The sequence below is a fragment of the Chanodichthys erythropterus genome, chromosome 9, assembly GCF_024489055.1.
Source record: "Chanodichthys erythropterus isolate Z2021 chromosome 9, ASM2448905v1, whole genome shotgun sequence".
In the NCBI taxonomy this organism is placed as follows: Eukaryota; Metazoa; Chordata; class Actinopteri; order Cypriniformes; family Xenocyprididae; genus Chanodichthys; species Chanodichthys erythropterus.
Window position 1 is genome coordinate 18093238 of NC_090229.1, and position 22083 is coordinate 18115320.

General features: G+C 36.3%; 1 protein-coding gene across 2 annotated transcripts in view; it reads right to left on the reverse strand.

The window, feature by feature from the left end:
• specc1la (sperm antigen with calponin homology and coiled-coil domains 1-like a) overlaps nt 1-22018 on the reverse strand; it is a 46956-nt gene extending 24938 nt beyond the window's left edge. The window contains exons 1-5 of one of the 2 annotated variants that reach the window (XM_067394874.1): nt 21622-22018; nt 2002-2102; nt 1591-1756; nt 1360-1513; nt 502-833 (exon numbers count right to left, since the gene is read on the reverse strand). In XM_067394874.1, the coding sequence (XP_067250975.1) occupies nt 502-833; nt 1360-1513; nt 1591-1756; nt 2002-2054 (705 nt within the window). In that variant the 5' untranslated portion in view covers nt 2055-2102; nt 21622-22018. The remainder of the gene's footprint in view (nt 1-501; nt 834-1359; nt 1514-1590; nt 1757-2001; nt 2103-21621) is intronic. The other variant, XM_067394875.1, reaches the window with a different exon arrangement.
• Between the last annotated feature and the right edge of the window lie 65 nt (nt 22019-22083).

Consider the following 22083-nt stretch of genomic DNA (forward strand, 5'->3'; position numbering starts at 1 on the left):
AAAACAGAATTTTTTTCTGATTGTGCCATTTGTTTTAGTAGATTTTGAAAATGAAAAACCATTTTATTTTTCAAATACAGTAGTACTGCATATAGGCTGGATCAGTTTTCATTGGATTGCTATGCCACTGCTGAATCTACAGTGCCACAGAACATTATGAAAATAAATTATATTTTACCTGGGTTGTGATACTGCAGTCTGAATTTAATGTGATAAGATAAAAAGATTGGGTACCACAAAATAATTCATAGACAATACATGAAGTAGTTTACTGTGTTGCCTTTGCTGGCTACATGCATCTGACTCACTGGATCTTTAAATGAGAGTTAAACATTATTCCACTATGGACACATTCACAAAAGAGTTTTGTTGCAATAAAATTGTATTTTAATTAAAATAAAACAATAAACTATGCTATAAACAGTCTTGTTTTGTTTAGTATGTAGTTAGGACCAAAAATCAAAATGATCATGCAGCAATATTATAAGAAGTTGATCTAACCTCAGGAAGTCCCAGCTGAACCCTCATGTCCCTCAGCTCACCCCGTAGCTGTAGGATTTCCACGTCTTTGCTCTTGGCCAGACCTAACAGATTTTTCACTTTGGCCTCCAGGGCCACTTTATCGTTTAGCTGACCGTCAGATTTTGATTTGCTCATGCGGCTCTCCGAGTCTGAGGTTTGGACCAGTCCACGGGAATGTCTAGGCTGGGCTCGATCAGAAACTCCAGTGAATGACTGCTTCTTACTGTTGGAGTTTCTTGAGTTTCTTAAACGGTCTCGTGAGGTGTTTGACTCCTTGGAGGCTGTGGATGATGTTCGTTTGCCAGATGGGCCTTGTGAAGACAATGACAAATATGTGAACAAATGAACAAAACATTACACCTCACAATGCTGAAACTTCAACCATTCAAAATTAAGAATCATATTAACACAAAGGGGTTTTAACTGTTAATTTACCTACAAGTTTCATATTGTCTTTACTAAGCTTTTACAGTTTATGTATATAGAAAATCAAAGCCACAAATCCAAACAATTTGTGTTCCAAATGTAAGGTTGATATCTCCAAAAATGGGCTTTCAGTAAGATTTTGTTTGGATGCAGTACCAAACGTTACCACTAGATGAAATTCGTTTCCCATTGATTTCCAATGCGGTCATTTTTGACCATGAGAAGCACAAGTGTGACTATTTTTCTCAGGACTATCTAACCTTTTTGAATCATGTCCATGAGTTTTTGAGTATGTGTGTGTGTGTGTGTTCACATAGCAAGTGCCAAAACCTTTACCAAGATTTTTACCAGTCCAATGAAGTACAAAATAAAAAAAAAATGCAGTCAAAAATGGCCGAAGAACACCAATACCTGAGTTGGTCTTGGTCTTGGTGTCAGGGTTATTAGTGTTTGTTCCACAGGATGTTGAGTGAGTTGAGTTTGATTTCTTGCCCTTGGCAACACTGCTGTTTGTCCCTGCACTGCTCCCAGCCATAGCAGCTAGAAGATCGTCATCACTTTTGACCTGTTGATCAAACATTAATGAATCACCAAAAAAGTAACAATAAAAGAGTGACCCAAATATTAGTATTAGTTTGTTACCTTGGAGAGCGGAGCTGTGGTAGGGCTCTTAACAGCGCTTTTGCCAGCAGAGGTTCCGGCTGTCACTGTGTCACCTTTACCTCCTCCACTTGCTGCCTTATTCCCCACTGGCCTGCCTGCTTTCTTCATACTGTGCTCGCTCCTGGTGATGCATCTACCCCTCAGTCTATGCAGAGGGAGAGAGAGAACAGTTATAATTTATAGATTTACTGTGACTAAGGGTGCTTTCACATTAGCACTCGGGTGCGGTTCGAGTCGGCTTAAAAAGGGTGGTCTGGGGTGCGGTTCAAGTGAACTCCAGTACGGTTCGCTTCTGATATGAATGCAAACGTACCAAATTGCGGGAGTGAACCACTATTTATACCATATTATTTGAGAAAAATGCGTGTTTAAAGTGTGTGCTTCACTCACTTTCCCGACGAGCGTGACTGACATGCTGCAAGCAGAGATCTGTAGTGTCTCATTTCCACTCGCCTTCAGTGTTCTACATTCGCGGCAGATAGACGCAAGTGCTGTAATGAACAAAACCAACGGTTCAAAAATATAAAAGTAAGGAGAGCAACGTTGCATTTTGTCACCTGCACCGTCGTTACTAAGCAACAGAGTAAACAGCTGCTGGTTTGATGACACAAACGAACCGCGGTTCGGACCCAAATAATATAAAGAGAACACAGTACAGTGGGGGCAGGGGGAGGGGAGAGCAATCGAACTCGGGTTCGGTCCAGGCAATCGAACCAAGTGTGAAAGCACCCTAAAGCTTGCTGATTGGAAAGGATAAGAAATAAAAGGCTGAGAAGTAGTTTGGCATATGAATAAGAGGCAGAGAAGAAATTTATTTTTCAAGTATTACTAACATTTGAAAAATCAGTTTAGCTAAAAATAACCAATATGAAGAAAGCAAATAAAAGAGGATCTCATGAATGTCTCATGGTCAGCGAGTCTCTTACAATAACAATTTAATTTGCTTTCACATATGAAACCGTATTATTCCAGGGAAATGTTATAAACTTGTGCTATTTGTAAAAATATATTTTTACATCCAAAAATGTTTAAAAATAAGCTTATTACAATTAAAAAAATAAAAAGTATATAAAATAAAAAAAACTTTTGTTAAAAATTGTATGTATGTTTTTCAATATTAAAAAAGATTTTAAAAATCTTTGGAATATGGTTAAAAATTTATGTTTGAAATGATACATTTCAAAACTTGCTGAGAATTCTATAAATTATTTGCAATTCATATGATACACATTGATATCATGATACATGATATAGGCCGCTAAATAAAAATAATAATAATAAAAAAAAAAAATACTTGGCATCTGGCACATTTTAAACTAGTCATTTTACCTATAAAATGTTTTTTTTTTCTTTATTATTTTTATTGCATAGAAAAAAAGACTTGTTTGAAAGTCTTGATACAGAGGTTCAAAAGGAAACAGAGTCAATATCTGCTTACTTCCACCAGGGGGCAGAAGGGTCTTAAATAGCAGCTGAAGAGCACCACTGGGTTAAAGGCTGAAAGCATAGATCACATCTTTCTCAAGGCTAGTTTATCAGAAACAGTCTTTTGGCAAATAAAACATGATGCTGACTGTTGCTGAAGGTCTGATTGGTTCTAATGACATGGTTGGGCTCACATGTGTTCTTTGTGTGGTAATGCACCAAGGCAAACTAGGCGTATAAGCACAGCTTGTCATCAGCTGTGCTTGAGGCCTCACTATGAGTTCATAGAAGAGCCTGCCGTCTGTCTGCTGGGGTGTTGCTCTCTACTGTATATGCTGCTGAAAAACAGTGCCTTAAAAGGCAGCAAAATCCTGGATGTGCTCAGAACAGATCAACATAATACCAGAGCTGCCCATCTGCACAACGGGAAAACCTTCAACATATTCACTTTATTTTTATAGACAAATTCCAACTTAAGAGTGAAAGCGTGATCTCAGACCCATGTGGTTCAAAGAAACAGATTTCAAGTAATGAGAGGGCAGCAAGCTAGGGTAATTATTCTGGGCATCACACACTAATAGTGCCTAGAGATCAGAGCTATTAGATTCTATCGCGGAAAGAACATCTGAAGAGCATTATTGGAGACTCATTATATCACTATTCAGCTTCAAAGCTAACCATACCACAAACAATTCACTCATATAGATCACAGCACAACAAAGAACACAATGTTAATAAAATTTAAAGTAAAGTTCAAATTCTGTTATTTATTAACCCTCATGTATATTCAAATCTATGGCTTCATTATGTGGAGCACAAAAAGAAGAAACTCTGAAGACTGTTCTAACTGCTCTTTTCCAAGCAATTATAATTGAGCTATTAAAAAACAAACACATACACAAGAGTACCTTAAAATTACCATAAAAGTGGTGCATATATCTTGTGTGCTATATTCTTCTAAAGCCAAAAGACAACTTTATGAATGAATCATTCGTCAGACATTTTCAATGAACCAGTTGATTTGATTCTCGAGCGCACGGATTTGATTCATTGAGTGGAAAGGCTACATTCAAAATAGGGCAAGTTGTGTGCTTGCTTCAGAACAAAGCAGATAAAACAGATAATATATTTTTAATAATTCTTTATTTTTTAATTAAGGTGTTGCGATGTGCGTGGCTGCTTTCCACTGGAAAGTGGCTACTGTGATATCATCAGTCAAAATGTTTAATAATATTGTGATATAAACTGATTATGATATATAATATGATATAACTTTAAATATAAGCAAGATTTTAGAAAGGCTACATCACCTAAAAAGTAACCTTAAAAAACAATGACAATTCAGTAAATCAGTGAATAACATGAAACAAAAAGTTATTCACTGATTCACTGAATTTAAGTCTGCTTACCACATGTAGCCTTCATATAGCCTCAAAAGATTTGGAATATAATAGTGGACTTTTATGATGCTTTTTCATTCTTTATGGGACTTAAATGCTTCAGTCCTTATTTACTGTAATTGCATGAAAAAGTGCAGCCAGTATAGTCTTCAAAATATCTTTTGCGTACTGCAGGGTTAGAACAACAGGTGAGTGTGAGTAAATGTTGAGAGAACTTTTATTTTTAGGTGAACTATCACTTTAATACAATCATGCAAATTACTACTACAAATATTTTTGTCATTATGAGAGACCACTGAATAAGTGAAAAATTGTTTTTGTTCTGCAACTTAGCCAGTAGTTTCCAAGATGTTTTTGGAAAGATAGCATGAATCACAACTTCAATTTTCCAACCCAGTCCTCTGCACTTGTTATTGGACGATGCAGATCTTTCCAGATTGTTCATTTAATGGATCCCCATTGTCCTCTCAAGCCTGATCATAGCAAGGCAAAGAGCCTGTTCCTCTTGTCTCTCAATGGAAGAGAAAATAAGGCCTAATATGTTACAGCTGTTGCGAGGCAGGGGGTGGGGGAAGTGGGAGAACGTTCACTCATTTCCAATTTACAGACCCCCCAATGGAAAATGGCTTCAGCACGCATTCCCTTAAAGGGAGAGGTTTGGAGCACAACTTCTGGCTAGATTTTTTCAGAACTACCCTGAAAGAAATGCTGAGTCAGACTTCCAGAAATGAAAACTGAACTCTCCAATATAAATTGCTTATTTATTTATCAATTTAAAAACTCTATCTAGACTATATAATGATTAAATGTAAATTGTTATATTTATTAGTAAATATGCCAAATATGCCCAAAAGTATATTTTGACACGTATGCCTCAGGTGTTCAAATAAAACATTATATTAACAGTAGTGTTAATTTCTTTAACAAAATCTATAACAAAAAATGTTTGTCAATGACACCAACGACATTAAAGGGGTCATGACTTGAGAAATCAACTTTTCCTTGAGCTTTTGATATATGAACAAAGAACGCTCCCTTTACAATTGCTGGAGCTGTCAATCAAACAGTGCGAGTTTATCAGTGATAAACAACTCTGTATTATTCGTTTTATTCAACGAATCTTAGTTACATCATGTTTGCACTGTTAGTTATGATGAAAGCAAATTGAGTTGCAATGACTGAGATCACTGCTTTCATGCGCTCAACAGCATGTCTCTGATTGGCTACAATGTTCATCACTGCAACCTTTCATGCCACGATCTAAAGATAATGCCACAGATCTAAATGTATTGTTATAACCAACACTTTTCACAATTAGTTAGCCTTGAGAGCTGTAATAGTAAAAATGTGCTAAAAGTTTTCAAGAGAGTAGTATATTAACATTATAAACACTGAATTAATACCAACATAGGAAATTCAAGTAAGGACATGCATCAGAAAAATTGGGAATGTTGGACAATATATGAATATAACAGCTTGATTTTGCAGTGTTGTCTAATGTCCATTAAAGCAAAAGTGTCCAAAAGTGTGAATTATGCGATAACAGACGCAGCAATGCATCATGTATTATTAGATCATTATGTTTGTAGTGTGACCCATTAAAACGTACAATATAGCCTATTTCAATTCAGACCTAGTGGAGTGATAATATATTATTACTATTACTCCACTAGGTCTGAAATATATTGTTCGCTGCAAACATGATGATCTTAAATTTATTAATTATTAATTTACTATTAATTCATGTGTAAAGTTGCATAAAATGGATATACTCAAAGTAGGGATGGGCATTTATCCAAAATTTTGTATTCGAATATTTGGGCTAGAAAAAAACGAATATTCGAATATTCGATTATTTAAATGAGGTTAAACGAGAAAGACGTTATTGTTTTATATTCATCAATATTTTGTAACCATTTCTGAACAAGCGTACGATTAGGCAATATACACAACAAGCTTACATTATGTCTTAAGGTTTTCTTTTAGTTCAAAGGATTAAACAATATGTGTAAACAGAAAATATTAAGAACAAAAGCATTTAATCTCAAGCAGCACGAGCGGGAGCGCCAGTTATTGTACAAAACGTACATAATACACTCGAGTCAGTATATGATTATCGTGTTTATATTGTTTCACATGTTCATGTTGAGAAAAACAATAATACCCACATGCTCGGTTGAGAAAACGAGCCGTGCTGACAGACGTTGCAGAGACACAAAGATAATAATACATAACTGTGTGCTAAGCTAAGTTTCTAACAGTAGCACTTTGTTTTCTGTTCGTAAATATATCTCCCTCGACGAAACTTAAAGGAAGCATATGTCTCAAAATCATTTTGCTATCAGATAAGTGATCATCTTGGCTCACTCGGGGATAACTTACAGCTGCTCTTACCTGTCGTGAATGCAGTGATGGACAGCTGTCTTTCCTCACTCGACGGGTATTTAGATTTCATGTGCTTTCTCATTATGGTGTTGATATTATGATAACTCAGTTTCATTAATTAATTTGATCAAAAGTAATTCCATTTTGTAAGATCATTTTCATCTAAGTAATTCCAAACTGCGCGAGGCAGACGACAACATTATGTGACGATCAAATAAAATAAACTTATTTAAACACGCTCCACAGCGCCACACGGTGCATTTAGTTATAACTGCGAGTTTTAGTGATTAGGATTTATCATGGGTTCACTGCATTTATGGCCAGCAAAGCAACATAGTAAAATTCGAATAGTATTTTTATTTTTCAAATATTAATTACAGAACGAATATTCGAATATTCGACTATTTGTGCACATCCCTACAATAAAGTAGGCAAACTACGTTACCACAGATGGTTTAATGGTTGGATTCCACAACTGGTAAAATTAAACATGTATATATGTATATGTATATGTATATATATATATATATATATATATATATATATATATATATATATATATATATATATATATATATATATACACACACACACACACACACACACAACATTTACTGCAGGTGCCATAAAATTTACTGATGATTTTATTTGAAAAATGTTCTTTTGCACTTCTGATTTGGCAGTGAAATTCGCAGATTTTAGGTGTGTAAGATGTGAAGGATTCTGTGGTCCAGTTAGGATTTTAAACTCTCCAGGACCAAATTTGGACACCCATGCCTTAGACCATCCATAACACGTGACCTGTCACACCCTTAACATGACAACAAGACTATACACTTAGCTGTTCTCACACCCAACTTCCACTACAGAACAGTAGAATCCCACCCAGTCTTCAGGCACTGACTCAAGACTCACTATTTTTAACAATACCTGGATTAATCGTGACTAAGGAAAATGCTGTGTCGGCTTGTTTATTTGTATTAGCTTGTCCTTTTCCTAACGGATAACTTCCTGAATTTCATGCTTGCCATCTGTTGACCATGATGGCTGTTTAACATGTGAAACTAATGCAAAGTAAGCATCTACCACCAGCCAAATGTGGGTAGTACTTTTTATATGTATAAATAATTTAGGGGTGAAAAAAACAACACAACATAATATTGCGATATTTTGCGTAGGGATATTGTATTGATACATGAATGAGATGTCAATCATTCGAAATTGTAAAGGGTCTACTTTTATTTGTGTAAACTAATAACATGGAAACGTTGTGTCTTTGTAAAATAAAGAAAACAAACAGGATGCGCTTTCTGCAGTCTCAGTCTCTGTGAACTTGAGCAAAAAGAGTCAAAAAAGCAAACTAAAATTCAGTGTATACTTGCCTCAGATACATAATAAAGAAAGCTTGAAATGTCAAGCGATTGTCAGCCAATTCAAGTGGAAAACAAAGATTATGTAATCCATATGAAACATGCATATAGGCGCATCCACTTCTGTGGACAGAGCAGAGATGACGACTCAGCAGTGTCAACTTAATCTCTCCAGCCGAAAACACAGAAAACATCAATAAATTATTAGAATGTCTAGACAGGCTACTTGCTGTTTTTTCATGACACATTCATAATCATTACTTTTACCGGTGCGCTGACGCTGTGGCAAGCTTTATGCTTGCGCTTGAGTGTTGATTAGGCTATGTATTATATATAGGCAATTAAAAACTCATTTTGTAAGAAATTAGGTATGAGAGGCTGTGCTGTATTGTGAATAAGTCACGGCTGAAGGGCACTGTTAGGCACAACGCAAAGCGGATCATTACCACACAATACAAATATTAAAGCCAAAAATATGTAACAATGCAACTTTCATGAAGTAAAATCACTAAAAGCCTTCCTTCCGCAGGAAAAAATAGTCCCTGACCGTGAATAGCAACAGAAGTTACGTTATTACACCATTAGATGACGGCAAAGATTGTCTTTATGAGTGTGTCAGTCAGTAGCTGAAGACTTTTACATTGAAAAGACTGAATTGTTGTGAACACGGAACAAGAACAAGAACTGATAAACGCTTTGACTAGCACCATCAGTCACGGGAAAACCCCTTAACTGTTAAAAGGACAAGATAATACATCGGACATTTAAACAGATTTTTTATGAATATGGGACAGACCTGAAGGAAAATGCTAAATCTGAATGCAGGTAATAAACTCGGTCACTCAATCTCTTTCTCACAATACTCTTCTACATGATACAGTAAGCTTCAATGAACAATATCAATAGAGAACATACAGTTTACATTGCTAAGAGTGGTTGCTAAGGGTGTTGTGTAGTGATACACAGAACCGTTGGGTGAGGCGGTCATAGCCATGTTTTATATAAAACACAGCTATTGACCAATCAGAATCAAGGACAGGAACTAACCTTTTTATAATGTGATTTACATGGCTTATTAATATACAAGTGCAATTAGCAGGGCTCTCAAGTGTCACGCATTGAGCGTGACAGTCACTCATTTCGGTCTTTTGTCACGCACTCCCGCCACACATTGTATTTCTCACGCAGAAAAACTATTTATCATATATTTAATATGCCGCAGCGCTCCCAAAATGTATCTGGCCGCGCCGCTGTCTCTGGAACCGGGAAGGAATCAAGCGCGTCTCGAACCTGCCACTCATCAGCCAATCAAACAAATAGAGGCTACACAATAGCCAATCAGAAAATAGCACTATTGTATCTGGGTAAGATTTAACGCATTAACCATTGAAAAAAAGCATAATCAAAGAGTGACCATTAGTTCCACGAAAACAGACACAGGCTCCCACAAATAAATTAATTCAACAAAGGTAACATCTTTTGCTACATATTTTTAATGGTTTAAATGTGTACTCTACATGTTTGACCACTTACGAACTCTCATTTAGCCTACTATATGTTGTGTACATGACTAATGTGCCCTACTATCACCAATAAATAAATTAGAGCACAAAATTGTTTACAAGAGAACAAATTTCTTCATTGATCTAGTCACTTTATTTTGCTCTTTGAATGCACTAGATTCATGCATTTAAATTTAAAATCTACAAAATTTTCCTCCGGGGGGCCATGCCCCCAGACCCCCCTAGAGGAACCGATGTCCACCCACTACAGTCTCACAAAATCCTGTGGGAAACACTGTGGATGCATTAATCATTGCATCTGTCTTTCAAAGATGTGAGGTAAAAGGCAACTAATAAGCATCATCTCATTGACCCCTGAGGCCAGGTTACATGATGCTGGCCCAGAGAAGGTGGCGAAAGTTATTTATTTATTTATTTTTTTTAAATGGGGGGGGGGGGGTATGTCACTCTTGCCTGTCTCCAAAATTTGACAGCCCTGGCAATTAGTCAACTAATCGCCTAAATGAACGACTACTAGTCAACTAGAAAAATCTTTAGTCAAGGGCAGCGCTAATAATGTCACCTTTGACTTGTTCGTTAGGGTGCTTGTTAATATTTGTAAAACCTCTTAAAATAATATTTACTGTCAAAACAAATACATTGCATTGAGTGTGCAAACATTTTTATTTGACAACAGTAATTTCTATTAAAACATGTCAAAATACGAAGAAAAGAAAATATTGAACAAGGAAGGGATGAAGGAGAAACGTGGACAAAGTTCTTTTGTGAACATTTGCAGGTTAAAAAAAGGTAATAAATCATAATGTGTTATGATGTTTGGAAATCGCAATAATATCATATTGGCATTTTGTTTTGGGCGTCTGATGATATAATATGGTGATATAACTATATAATTAAATAAATATACTATTATTTATTTTTTTAATGTAATCATTACCGTTAAAAAGTTTTGTGTTCGATAAGATTTAATGATTATGAAAGAATTCTCTTATGCTCACCAAGGCTGCATTTATTTGATTGAAAATATAGGAAAAACAGTAATATTGTGACATATTAAAATTTTCTATTTGATTTTTTTTTTTTAAAAGAAGGAAAGCATTTATCTGAAAAATAAATATTTTGTAACATTATAAAAATCTTTCCTGTCCCTTTTGATCAATTTAATGTGTCTTTGCCGAATAAAAGTATTATGTTTGGTAAAAAAAAAACTTAGTGACTGGTAAAATTGGTCATTCACCAGCCACACTGACTGGTAGGCAAAAATGTTTCATTTCTTACTTGAGCCCCATCCTAACATAATACCGTCAGTTAAATGATTTACTGTAAACATAAATGTAAAACAAAAAACAATGGCAGAAATCAGTGTTATGAGTAAGTACAGTGTGGCTCCCGGATTTGACCTCAAGCTGGCCCCTGCTATGGAGTGAGCATTAAGAGGTGCTGACAGAGACTCAACACTAAAACAACCCACCAATCCCTCAAATATGAGTCATGGCTGAGACGTTTGCACACATACAGAGAAACAGATGAATGGTTTAACACTCCTCTGCAGAGTGTATCACATACTGATAGCTAAATACATCCATTACCTAGTAGGCCAAGGTTTCAAGGCCTGAACGAAATAAAAGGAAGCATATGTGGGACTAGAGTTTTTTTCTATGCTCTCTTTATCTCTTGACCATGACACTGCTTGCTGTCAGGACCATGCAGGATGAGGTCACATTATGAAATGTGCGCTGCATGTGTAATGCTCACATATGATTTATTACTACAATGAGGTCATCATAACACTGTGGACCCTGCCTAATAAAAAGACACATGTGACATGAACTGAGGCTACTCGCTCTTCAGAATAATAACTTATTCTTGATTCCTAACTTGGATAACGGCATTTGTTCCGATTCACAATAATAATAGTTTCGGCCTTTCAGTAACAGCCAAAATGGCCAAAAAAAAGGTGTTAATATGCTGAGAATTGACTCCTGTGTCTATTTTTGTTAGGACTCTTTGTTCTTTCTCTTTGGAAATGTGTGTCTCAGTGGAGTTAGTTATGGGAGCAATGGGATGGCACTATTTGTTTAGACCTCTTCATCAGAGCGTGATGGAGATCTTGGAATCCTGCCTGGTGTGGTCAGACCGTTTGTGTTTGGGTAGCCTTGTGGAAACAGAGAGTGGGAATACGCTGTGGTGTTTACTGTGACAAAAACGTAAAATAATAAAAAAAATTTATTCTGTGAGTCAGTGATGCTATATTTCAAAGCAGAACACTCTTTTGGTGTGTAAAAAGTCCACCACGCAAACTTATTGGATCAAAATCCTGCTCCTCATGAATATTAAACATGGATGAGGAGAGGTTCATTGGACGTTATATGAAAAATCCCTCAAAGTCCCCCAGTAGTCAATAATTTTATCCCTTAAAACTAGGGCTGGGCGATATATCGAATGCTTTTGTCATGCGCATTTCGCCAGTAAAGCCGGTTCCCTGATTACCGCTAAATCGTCATCACCTGCTTTCAAAAGGAGCGGCATTTAATAAACAGAGCCGTAGTTCACTGATAAGCCACGCAATATTGCGTTCATTATCGAAGGCGATACATATGCGATATGAACGCGATATTGCATGGCTTATCAGTGAACTACGGCTCTGTTTATTAAATGCCGCTCCATTTGAAAGCAGGTGATGGAGATTTAGCAGTAATCAGGGAACCGGCTTTACAAACGAAATGCGCGTGACAAAAGCATTCGATGTATCGCCCAGCCCTACTTAAAACTCATCTTTGATCAACAAAATGACATATTTTTGTCACTTTTTTGACACAAGTAGGCAAGAATATTACGGTAAAATGTAAGCTATATATGTCCTAGGGAGAAAAAAACTGCACGCGCTCTCTGAGAAATGGTCTTCAGTCAGTGCGCTCTAGACCAAAGCGCGCACACATAGCCGCCTCTCGCGAGTGTCAGATTTTCACGGGTTATTACACATAAACGTTAAAATACACAGTTATGTCAAAATGTCCGTCTTGGAGTATATTCGCGTTGGTTATGTGAATGTGAACAGCATGTGTAACAGCATATTGTCTCCATCTATTAGGACTTAGTGACAGCAGCCTTTAAATTATGCCACTGTCTACTACTGGCTGTCTGTATTATAAATGATAATAAACAACAAAAGAAAAGCTTAAATAAGGATTAATCTATATTTAGTTTATACAGTTATGACTATGCAGAGTTATTTTATATTTGATTAACCAATTTATGCGGTATTTTTACTTACTACTATTAGACCTACTTGAAAAAATATATACCATAATTTTTTTTGTATCTTTAAATATTTTTTTACCATGGTATCGACTTTGGTATAAAGTATTGTGCACCTTTGGTGGTATCGGTAGACATCCCTATTTAATTAAAAAAAATTAAGCATAGTATGTTTTAATAAAGCTAAAATGTTTTAAAAAAGCTATAAAAGGCTAAACTATTCCATGTTTGACTCGTATTTAAATTATTAAAAGAGTTTCCTTTCTATTGTCTATCTGGTCAAGGTTCATAGGGATTTTAAGTAATGAGTTGAATTACTTATTGGGTAATTAAATTACTTTTCAGACAGAGTAATTAGAAAAGTATTTTAAATACAACATTGATGATGTAATTAGTAATTAATTACTTTTTGGAGTAACTTACCCAACACTGATCGTAATATACATCATACACCCGCCATATTGCTAAATCTACACAATTTTTCACATAAAAATATACCAGGATAACCTGGCTTTTCCCGAGATTCCCCTGCTAGTTCGCTGTTAATGATATGCTAAAGCCAGCCGGCATGTTGATGTGATTGGTTACAAGGTAGTTTGTGATGTCACAGACACCAGCAACTTGAGGGTTTGAGACTCTCTTTTTTTCACTACAGTTTTAAGGAGAAAATAATCAGCAATGGTGTTGACGTATGAATTTGCACTTGGATTGTCTTAAAGGTGCCCTAGATTCAAAAATTTAATTTACCTCGGCATAGTTAAATAACAAGAGTTCAGTACATGGAAAAGACATACAGTGAGTCAAACTCCATTGTTTCCTCCTTCTTATATAAATCTCATTTGTTTAAAAGACCTCCGAAGAACAGGCGAATCTCAACATAACACCGACTGTTACGCAACAGTCGGGGTGTTCGCCCCCAATATTTGCATATGCCAGCCCATGATCGAGGCATTACACAAGGGCAGCCAGTATTAACATCTGGATGTGCACAGCAGAATCATCAGACTAGGTAAGCAAGCAAGGACAATAGCGAAAAATGGCAGATGGAGCAATAATAACTGACATGATTCATGATAACATGATATTTTTAGTGATATTTGTAAATTGTCTTTCTAAATGGTTCATTAGCATGTTGCTAATGTACTGTTAAATGTGGTTAAAGTTACCATCATTTCTTACTGTATTCACAGAGACAAGAGCCGTCGCTATTTTCATTTTTAAACACTTGCAGTCTGTATAATGCATTACAACTTCATTCTTTATAAATCTCTCCAACAGTGTAGCATTAGCCGTTAGCCACGGAGCACAGCCTCAAACTCATTCAGAATCAATGTAAACATCGAAATAAAAACTGTACTTACGCGATTAGACATGCTGCATGACGAACACTTTGTAAAGACCCATTTTGAGGGTTACATTAGCTGTTTGAACTTTTTTTATGTTGTTTAAGGCAAGCGCGAGCTCTTGGGGCGTGGAGCACGAGAATTAAAGGGCCACACACCCTGAATCGGCTCATTTCTAATTACGCCCCAAAACAGGCAGTTAAAAAAATTAATTAAAAATAAATAAATTTATGGGGTATTTTGAGCTGAAACTTCACAGACACATTCAGGGGACACCTTAGACTTATATTACAAAAAAAAAAAAAAAAAAGTAAAAAAAAAAAAAAAAAAAAAAAAAAGTTCTAGGGCACCTTTAAAGCATGTTAAAAACACCACATAGACAAAAAACAACATTAAAAACTTGATTTTTACCACAGGGGGTCTTTAAGTTCCACAACTGTCCAAAGAATGCAACAGAAATTGCAAACTATTTGTTCTAAGTTTTAGTTTTCCAGGAGAAATTGTCATTATTGTTCTGGCTGTAATTTTGCAGTGGGGTTGTGCGATTAATCGTAAATGATTTTTTATTTCGTCTTCCAACGATTATGAAAACAAGATAATGGACATAAAACGATTTTTGTGCTGCTGCCGCATTCCGTCCAGCACACCATCCTTTCCTTTACAGCTCAGTGCAATTGGTTCCTTTTTAAGTCAAACTTAACATCCAAATCAGTCGAAGTTGCTATGTTGTATGTTGTAAGCTATATATCCAATAAATCTCATATAGGATGCATTTGGTTGAGTTTATTAACCTGCTAGCAAAGTGCTTCAGCCTGACATTATTGACTATGATGGGGTATTCACAACGGGAGTAACACTTTCTGGGGCTAGCAGTTCAAATTCACTTCCTTTTTAGCGTTATTACTCCAGTCTTCAGTGTCAAATGATCCTTCAGAAATCATTCTAATATGCTGATTTGCTGCTCAAGAAACATTTATTATTATAAATGTCGAAAAAAGTTACAAAAGTTGTAAACTGCTGCTTTATATTTCTGTGGAAATTGAGATACATTTTCTTAAGAGTAGAAAGTTAAAAAAAAGAAAAACATTTATTTGAAACAGAAATCGTTTGTAACATTATAAATGTGTTTACAGTAAATTGATCAATTTAATATGCCCTTGTATAAAATAAATAAAATAATGTATTAATTTCCTGCCAACAAACAATTTACTGCCCACAAACCTTTGGAGTAGGTTAAAAAAGCAGACACTGATCACAGTTCAGTTCCTGAAATCCCTATATTCCACGTCATCTTTTATCTGAAACGCTACCAATTGCACAAGAACTTCAAACGCTGTGAAATGCCTGAACAACATCTTGCTCCATCAAAACCGCCAACAACACATCTGTTGCCAATCTTCAAACGCAATAAAATTAGTGAGCCCTTCCTTTAGTTGCGGAAGCATCCAACACCACATCTTCTCAAAACACCAATCATTTTGAATTCATACTCCCAGATATTTGAGAAAAATATTTGCCTTTATACACAAACATAAACCACCATTGAACTTGACAAATACAGAAAGGGTCATGATGCTCAGTAAGAACGCAATGAGGGGCATCTTTTTCCCACACACACTTTGAAACATCTCAGCAGGCCTTCAGTTTTCCTATATGTGAACCTATACACACATTGCAACAGAAACCCTCCCACTGCTTCAGCTCCAGGAATGTGTTTTGTTTGGAGGCCTTTTTGGTGGTTTATTAGATCTTAAGAGGATGGCCTCCAAGAACTCCAACATTTTCACTTGAGATGACTGTCCTGCTGAAGCCAAGGATCGAGAGCGGCCCAAACAGGCTGTAATTCTTGTTGCATAAGTCTCTTTCCCTGGACACAATTGCAGTTGTGATAAATAGTTTGAGAAGAAGACATTTTTCCACAAACGGAAAGGGGAGAAAGCGAAGGAAAATGTCTTGCTCTGCATCAAAAATCACTGAGGTAGTGTTAAATTCGTTAACAAAATCTATGACGAAAAATGTTCATTGACTACATTTTTTTCCATGACTAAGGTAAGATGATGACGACACGACACCAACCTCATTAAAGGATAACTGATAATATCAACACTCAATATCATTGATGAAAAAAAAAAAAATCTAAAATGTAGTTTAAAAAATAAAAACTTCAAAATCTCTCTTTTTTTTTTATCGTAAAAAGAGGAGACAAAATACTACAGACTTTTTTAACAATCCTCTATGATCTTTTACATTTTAAATTCTTTTCAATTCTTTTTTCTGTTAAAAAGATTTAAGATTTTAAAAGATTTTTATTGCTAAATATTTGCAATATGGCAACCATGCACGCGCTTTCTCTACACCAGTGGTTCTCAAACTGGGGTACGTTGAGGTAAAGGGGGTACGCGAACAAAATGCTGAGTAGTTAATTTCACTCTACCATACCTTAAAATAATATTAAAACTGAGCATGTATTTCTAACTGGCAAAACTTTGTAAAAGTGGAGATTTAGCACTTACTCACATGAAGAATAATATAGACAAAGATAGTGGATTGATATCGATTTAAGACTTTCTTCGATACAAAAACATACCTTGTGTGAGTTCTTGTATTTAATGTTGATAACGAGCAAGAATGCAATTGTTCCCAAATATCCACATGACTGCAAACATGACAATTATTATTATTATAAAACAGGTCAAAAATCAAAACTTACATTTTAAACACAGTACTGTCAGTATTTACTCTATTTTGCAACGAAAAAATATTTCTAACGAAACCCACAGCAGAACTACAACACACGAATGCAGCTTTGAACGAATCGTGAGAGTCAATGATTCATTCACAGCCACTTGCTTCGTTACTACTGAATGAATGACTCGATGACTCACTCACTTGCTGCCACCTACTGGTGTAGTATCACTTCGTATTACCATCATTGCATTTCTCTATTGAACATTTTTTATTTAAAACATTATTTATTTTATAAAGTTATTCATAAAGGTAAAAGTACGCACTGGGCAATAGATTTAGGGGGCAAATATTGTCACTTAATGGTAAAGGTGTGACTGCAGTCCAAGTGGAAGAAAGGGGGTACGCAGATGGATGGTACTCCACTCTAAGAAGTTTGAAAACCACTGCTCTACACCACGGAAGAGCCGCCGATGATCTTAAAGGTGCATTAAATTAAAAATTGAATTTACCTTATCATAGTTGAATAACAAGAGTTCAGTACATGGAAATGACATACAGTGAGTCTCAAACACCATTGTATCCTCCTTCTTATATAAATCTCATTTGTTTAAGGGTGCTTTCACGCTTGGTTCGATCCCCTGCCCCCACTGGACTGTTTTCACTTTATATTATTTGGGTCCGACCCGCGGTTCGTTTGCGTCATCAAACCAGCAGCTGTTTACTACGTTGCTTATTAATGATGGCACAGGAGAAGGCGGCAAAATGCATATCATTGCTTTCCTCACTTTTATATTTTTTGAACCGTTGGTTTTGTTCATAACGCCGCTTGCGCCTATCTGAAAGTGAATGAAACACACACACAAACACACATTTTTATCAAATAATACGGCATTAATAGTGGTTCACTTCCGCAATTTGGTACGTTTGCATTCATATCAGGAGCGAACCGTACCGGAGTTCACTTGAACCGCACCCCTGACCACCCTTTTTAAGCGGACACGGGTATGGTTCGCGTGTGCGCACCCGAGTTCAGCAGACAGTGTTCACGTCATCCATACGTACCGAACTCTGACATCAATTGAACCCGGGTGCGTATCAAAAGTGCTAATGTGAAAGCACCCTAACAGACCTCCGAAGAACAGGCGAATCTCAACATAACACCGACTGTTACGTAACAGTTGGGATCATTAATATGTACGCCCCCAATATTTGCATATGCCAGCCCATGTTCACGGTAGTGTTGTCAAAAGTACCGACTTCGGTACCTATCGGTACTGAAATTTTAAAAACGTGACGCTTTGAGCGCTGTTGAGCGGATTCATAAACATCTCTGATTGGCCATTGTGTTGACGCGCTCATCGGATATGCCTGTGATTGGCTACAATGATCAGCGCGTGGGAGCATTTGAAAGCACACGGAAGTGTTTGAATTTGAAAGCGTTTTGAAAGTGGGAGCGCGAGCGATTGAAAGCAAGCGTCTAACAGTGGACCGATCCGCGATAGACGCCTGCTTTCAAACGCTCCCGTGTGTATCTGTGTAAGCGTTTAGTGAAGAGATTAATTGATGACTATTTACAATGTTTTTACAGCGTTGCTCATTGAAGCCTATCACAGACATATATCCGATGAGCCGTGAAAACAACGGCCAATCAGAAATGTTTACGAATCCGCACAACAGCGCTCAAAGCGTCACGTTTTTAAAATTTCAGTACCGACTAGGTACCGAAGTCGGTACTTTTGACAACACTAGTTCAAGGCATTACACAAGGGCAGGACGTCTGGATCTGTGCACAGCTGAATCATCAGACTAAGTAAGCAAGCAAGGACAATAGCGAAAAATGGCAGATGGAGCGTTAATAACTGACATGATCCATGATATCATGATATTTTTTGTGATATTTGTAAATTGTCTTTCCAATGTTTCGTTAGCATGTTGCTAATGTACTGTTAAATGTGGTTAAAGTTACCATTGTTTCTTACTGTATTCAGAGACAAGACTGTCGTTATTTTAATTTTTTTAAAACTTGCAGTCTGTATAATGCATTTAAACACAACTTCATTCTTTATAAATCTCTCCAACAGTGTGTAATGTTAACTTTAGCCACGGAGCACCATCAAACTCATTCAGAATGACAAATAAACACTGTATTCACGCGATTAGACATACAGCATGACGAATACTTTGTAAAGATCCATTTTGAGGGTTATATTAGCTGTGTGAACTTTGTTTATGCTGTTTTAGGCAAGCGCGAGCTCCGCAGGCATGGAGCACGAGAATTTAAAGGGGCCGCAGCCTGAATCGGTGCATAGTTAATGATGCCCCAAAATAGGCAGTTAAAAAAATGATTAAAAAAAATCTGTGAGGTATTTTGAGCTGAAACTTCACAGACACATTCAGGGGACACCTTAGACTTATATTACATCTTTTGAAAACACGTTTTACGGCACCTTTAAAACACCAAAAACACTGACAAACAAGTAAGCTGGAGTTTAGCAATCTCCATTTGAGATATTCTGCTTAAATTAAAGTTTTACACCCATAGACGCCACTGAATTTAACGCAGATGAAAACAAGGCTGTGAAGGATAGACTTAGTCTTTACAGGTCCTAGATCACGTAATTTTCACAACTCACAACTTTTAAAACGGTTTCATGGAGTTTTTGTATACTGACAATTTTTTTTTGCGGAAAGACGTTTCGTCAACTGGACAATCAGTATGTTGTTAAACAACAGTACAGTCCATTGAATGCACTGTATTCTATTCCTCACAGCCTCGTTTTCATTCCTGTCAAACATTAAATATGGTGCTACCCTGACTAAGGTCTACAGGAAATTAAAGTAATACAAAAATACAAACAATTCTTTTTTTTTAAAAATAATTTACAAATTAGCCACAATCTAAGTCCTTGATGTCCAAATGCAAAACTAATTATGTCTGGAAATACTCTCATAAGCAATTAGGCAATAGAAAGCCCAAATGTGTAACAAATATACACACACACACACATATATATATATATATATATATATATATAAAAATATTTAAAAAATATTATTTAAACAAAATATAGTACATTAATTTCATTAAAAAACATGTTAACTTATTGTCTTTAGTCTGTTTTGACCCACCAAAGATCATATTCAAAGGCACAATATGTCAAATTTATGGTTTAAATATCAAAAAAAACACTAGAACAATGTTATTTTGTTGACTTGTGTACTTACATGATCCCAAATGTTTCCAAGAATATTTAAATCCAGAGAAATAAGCAATTTTAACCAGGACACGGACTATGTCCATGCGTCGCCTATCAATGACATCATACCCACATTACCCTCTGTTTATTTTGTAGAAACCATGAAAACAAAGATGCTCTAATATATTATGTGTTTTATTAGACAGGTGAGCAACTGTTTGGATGTTAACATTCATCGACAGAAAACTAATCATGTTATATAGCTCAACACAGCAAGTCTTATTGTGTAAATCTTGTTTTCTTGATTTACAGTGAGTACCATGTTTTACCACGCCTAATATCGATCTAGCTTACTGCAGTGTGCATTAAGTGTCTAATAGTACCCACGAGCAAATGCAGAGCAGCACTATAACAACTTTCAACATGCAAATGTATCAAAATTAGATAAAACAGTGCTGCTTTACCCCACATACTCTTGACAAGAAGAAATGGAAGCGGTCGTCTGCGGCATAATAAAAGTTCCGCTGCTCTCGAGATGTGTGTTGCACTCGTCTCTCATTAGCAATCGGTCTAGCGGACTCGGTCCTGCTCTGCTTCATTGTACAGTAACATTAATAATCTCATTCATGAACATGATTTCTGCCCGAGAGACCCGTCCTGATTCTTTTCTACCGGCTGTAGACGTGAAGACAAAACCTCCCATGATTCTGTGAAATCAAGGCGTCATCAAGCTACGCCTTTGTTTTGAATAAGCGACCTCTAGTGGCGAACATTTACATATTGTGCCTTTAAAAATACCAGTTATAATTTGAAGGAATCTGACATTCATAATAATTTGTTTCAACTGTTGTTCCACAGTCACCATCCCTAATTTATCTACCAAACCCATAAAAAAAAAAAAAAAAATGAAAATGAACTTGATTTGAAATTTGACTGACACTATCTGTGACTGCGGCTGCCAACCTAGACAGCATTTTTGACCATCATAGACAGACGTTTCTGAGTAGCAAATGCTCCCTAGGTAGGCAGCTTACTAGGTTTGACTGTTTATTCATTACATTAAATGTTTTAAAATAGATGAAATTCGGAAAAAATCTACTAATAGTATACACATTTCAGAGAACCGTTAGCTAAAAACCGTTGTTTTTTCTCATCAAATAAATCTGACAGATAACAGATATTCATTGCCATGACCCAACAGGGTTTGACTATACAGCTAGCGAACTAGGAACCATCCCTACAAACTTGACATGTTTCACAACAGCCTGAGAAACACGAAATCTGTCTAAATACAAAAATATGCATCACTGCAGCCCCGTGTTTGTCACGGTGTGGTTGTGAGTTTACAGGCTAACCGCTAATGCTAACAGGATGTGCTACTTGAAGAGGATGCGAGGTGAAATAAATGTCTCATTTATTACCTTGGCTCCCTCCTTTCGGTCTGAATAAGCGCCCGTCAGGGTAGATGATCTTCTTTGTAGTGTTCGAGGGTAGATGATAAAGGGTATTCCGGAGTTTTAGTTGTGGCATCGTTTCTGAGAGGAAGATAGCCGTTTCATGCTACACTGACGGCCACTGCAAACACAGCGCGACTGACAGACAGTAGACAAACACACAGTAGATCAGATCACCACACACTCACTCTGCGCCCGCCTACCACATGTGTTTCAGTATTACAGCTGTGCAGCATGAAATATTCATTTTGTTAGCTGAAAACAAACAACTTTTGTTTTAAAAATTAAAAATAAATTGTGTTTTTAAAAATTGTACTGTGAGTTATAATATTACAAAAAACTTTTAAAACTATCTGTATTAATTTCATACTAAATAATATATCTATAAATCTGCAGTAGTAGCTTAAAAGTATGAGTTATGCACAGGGA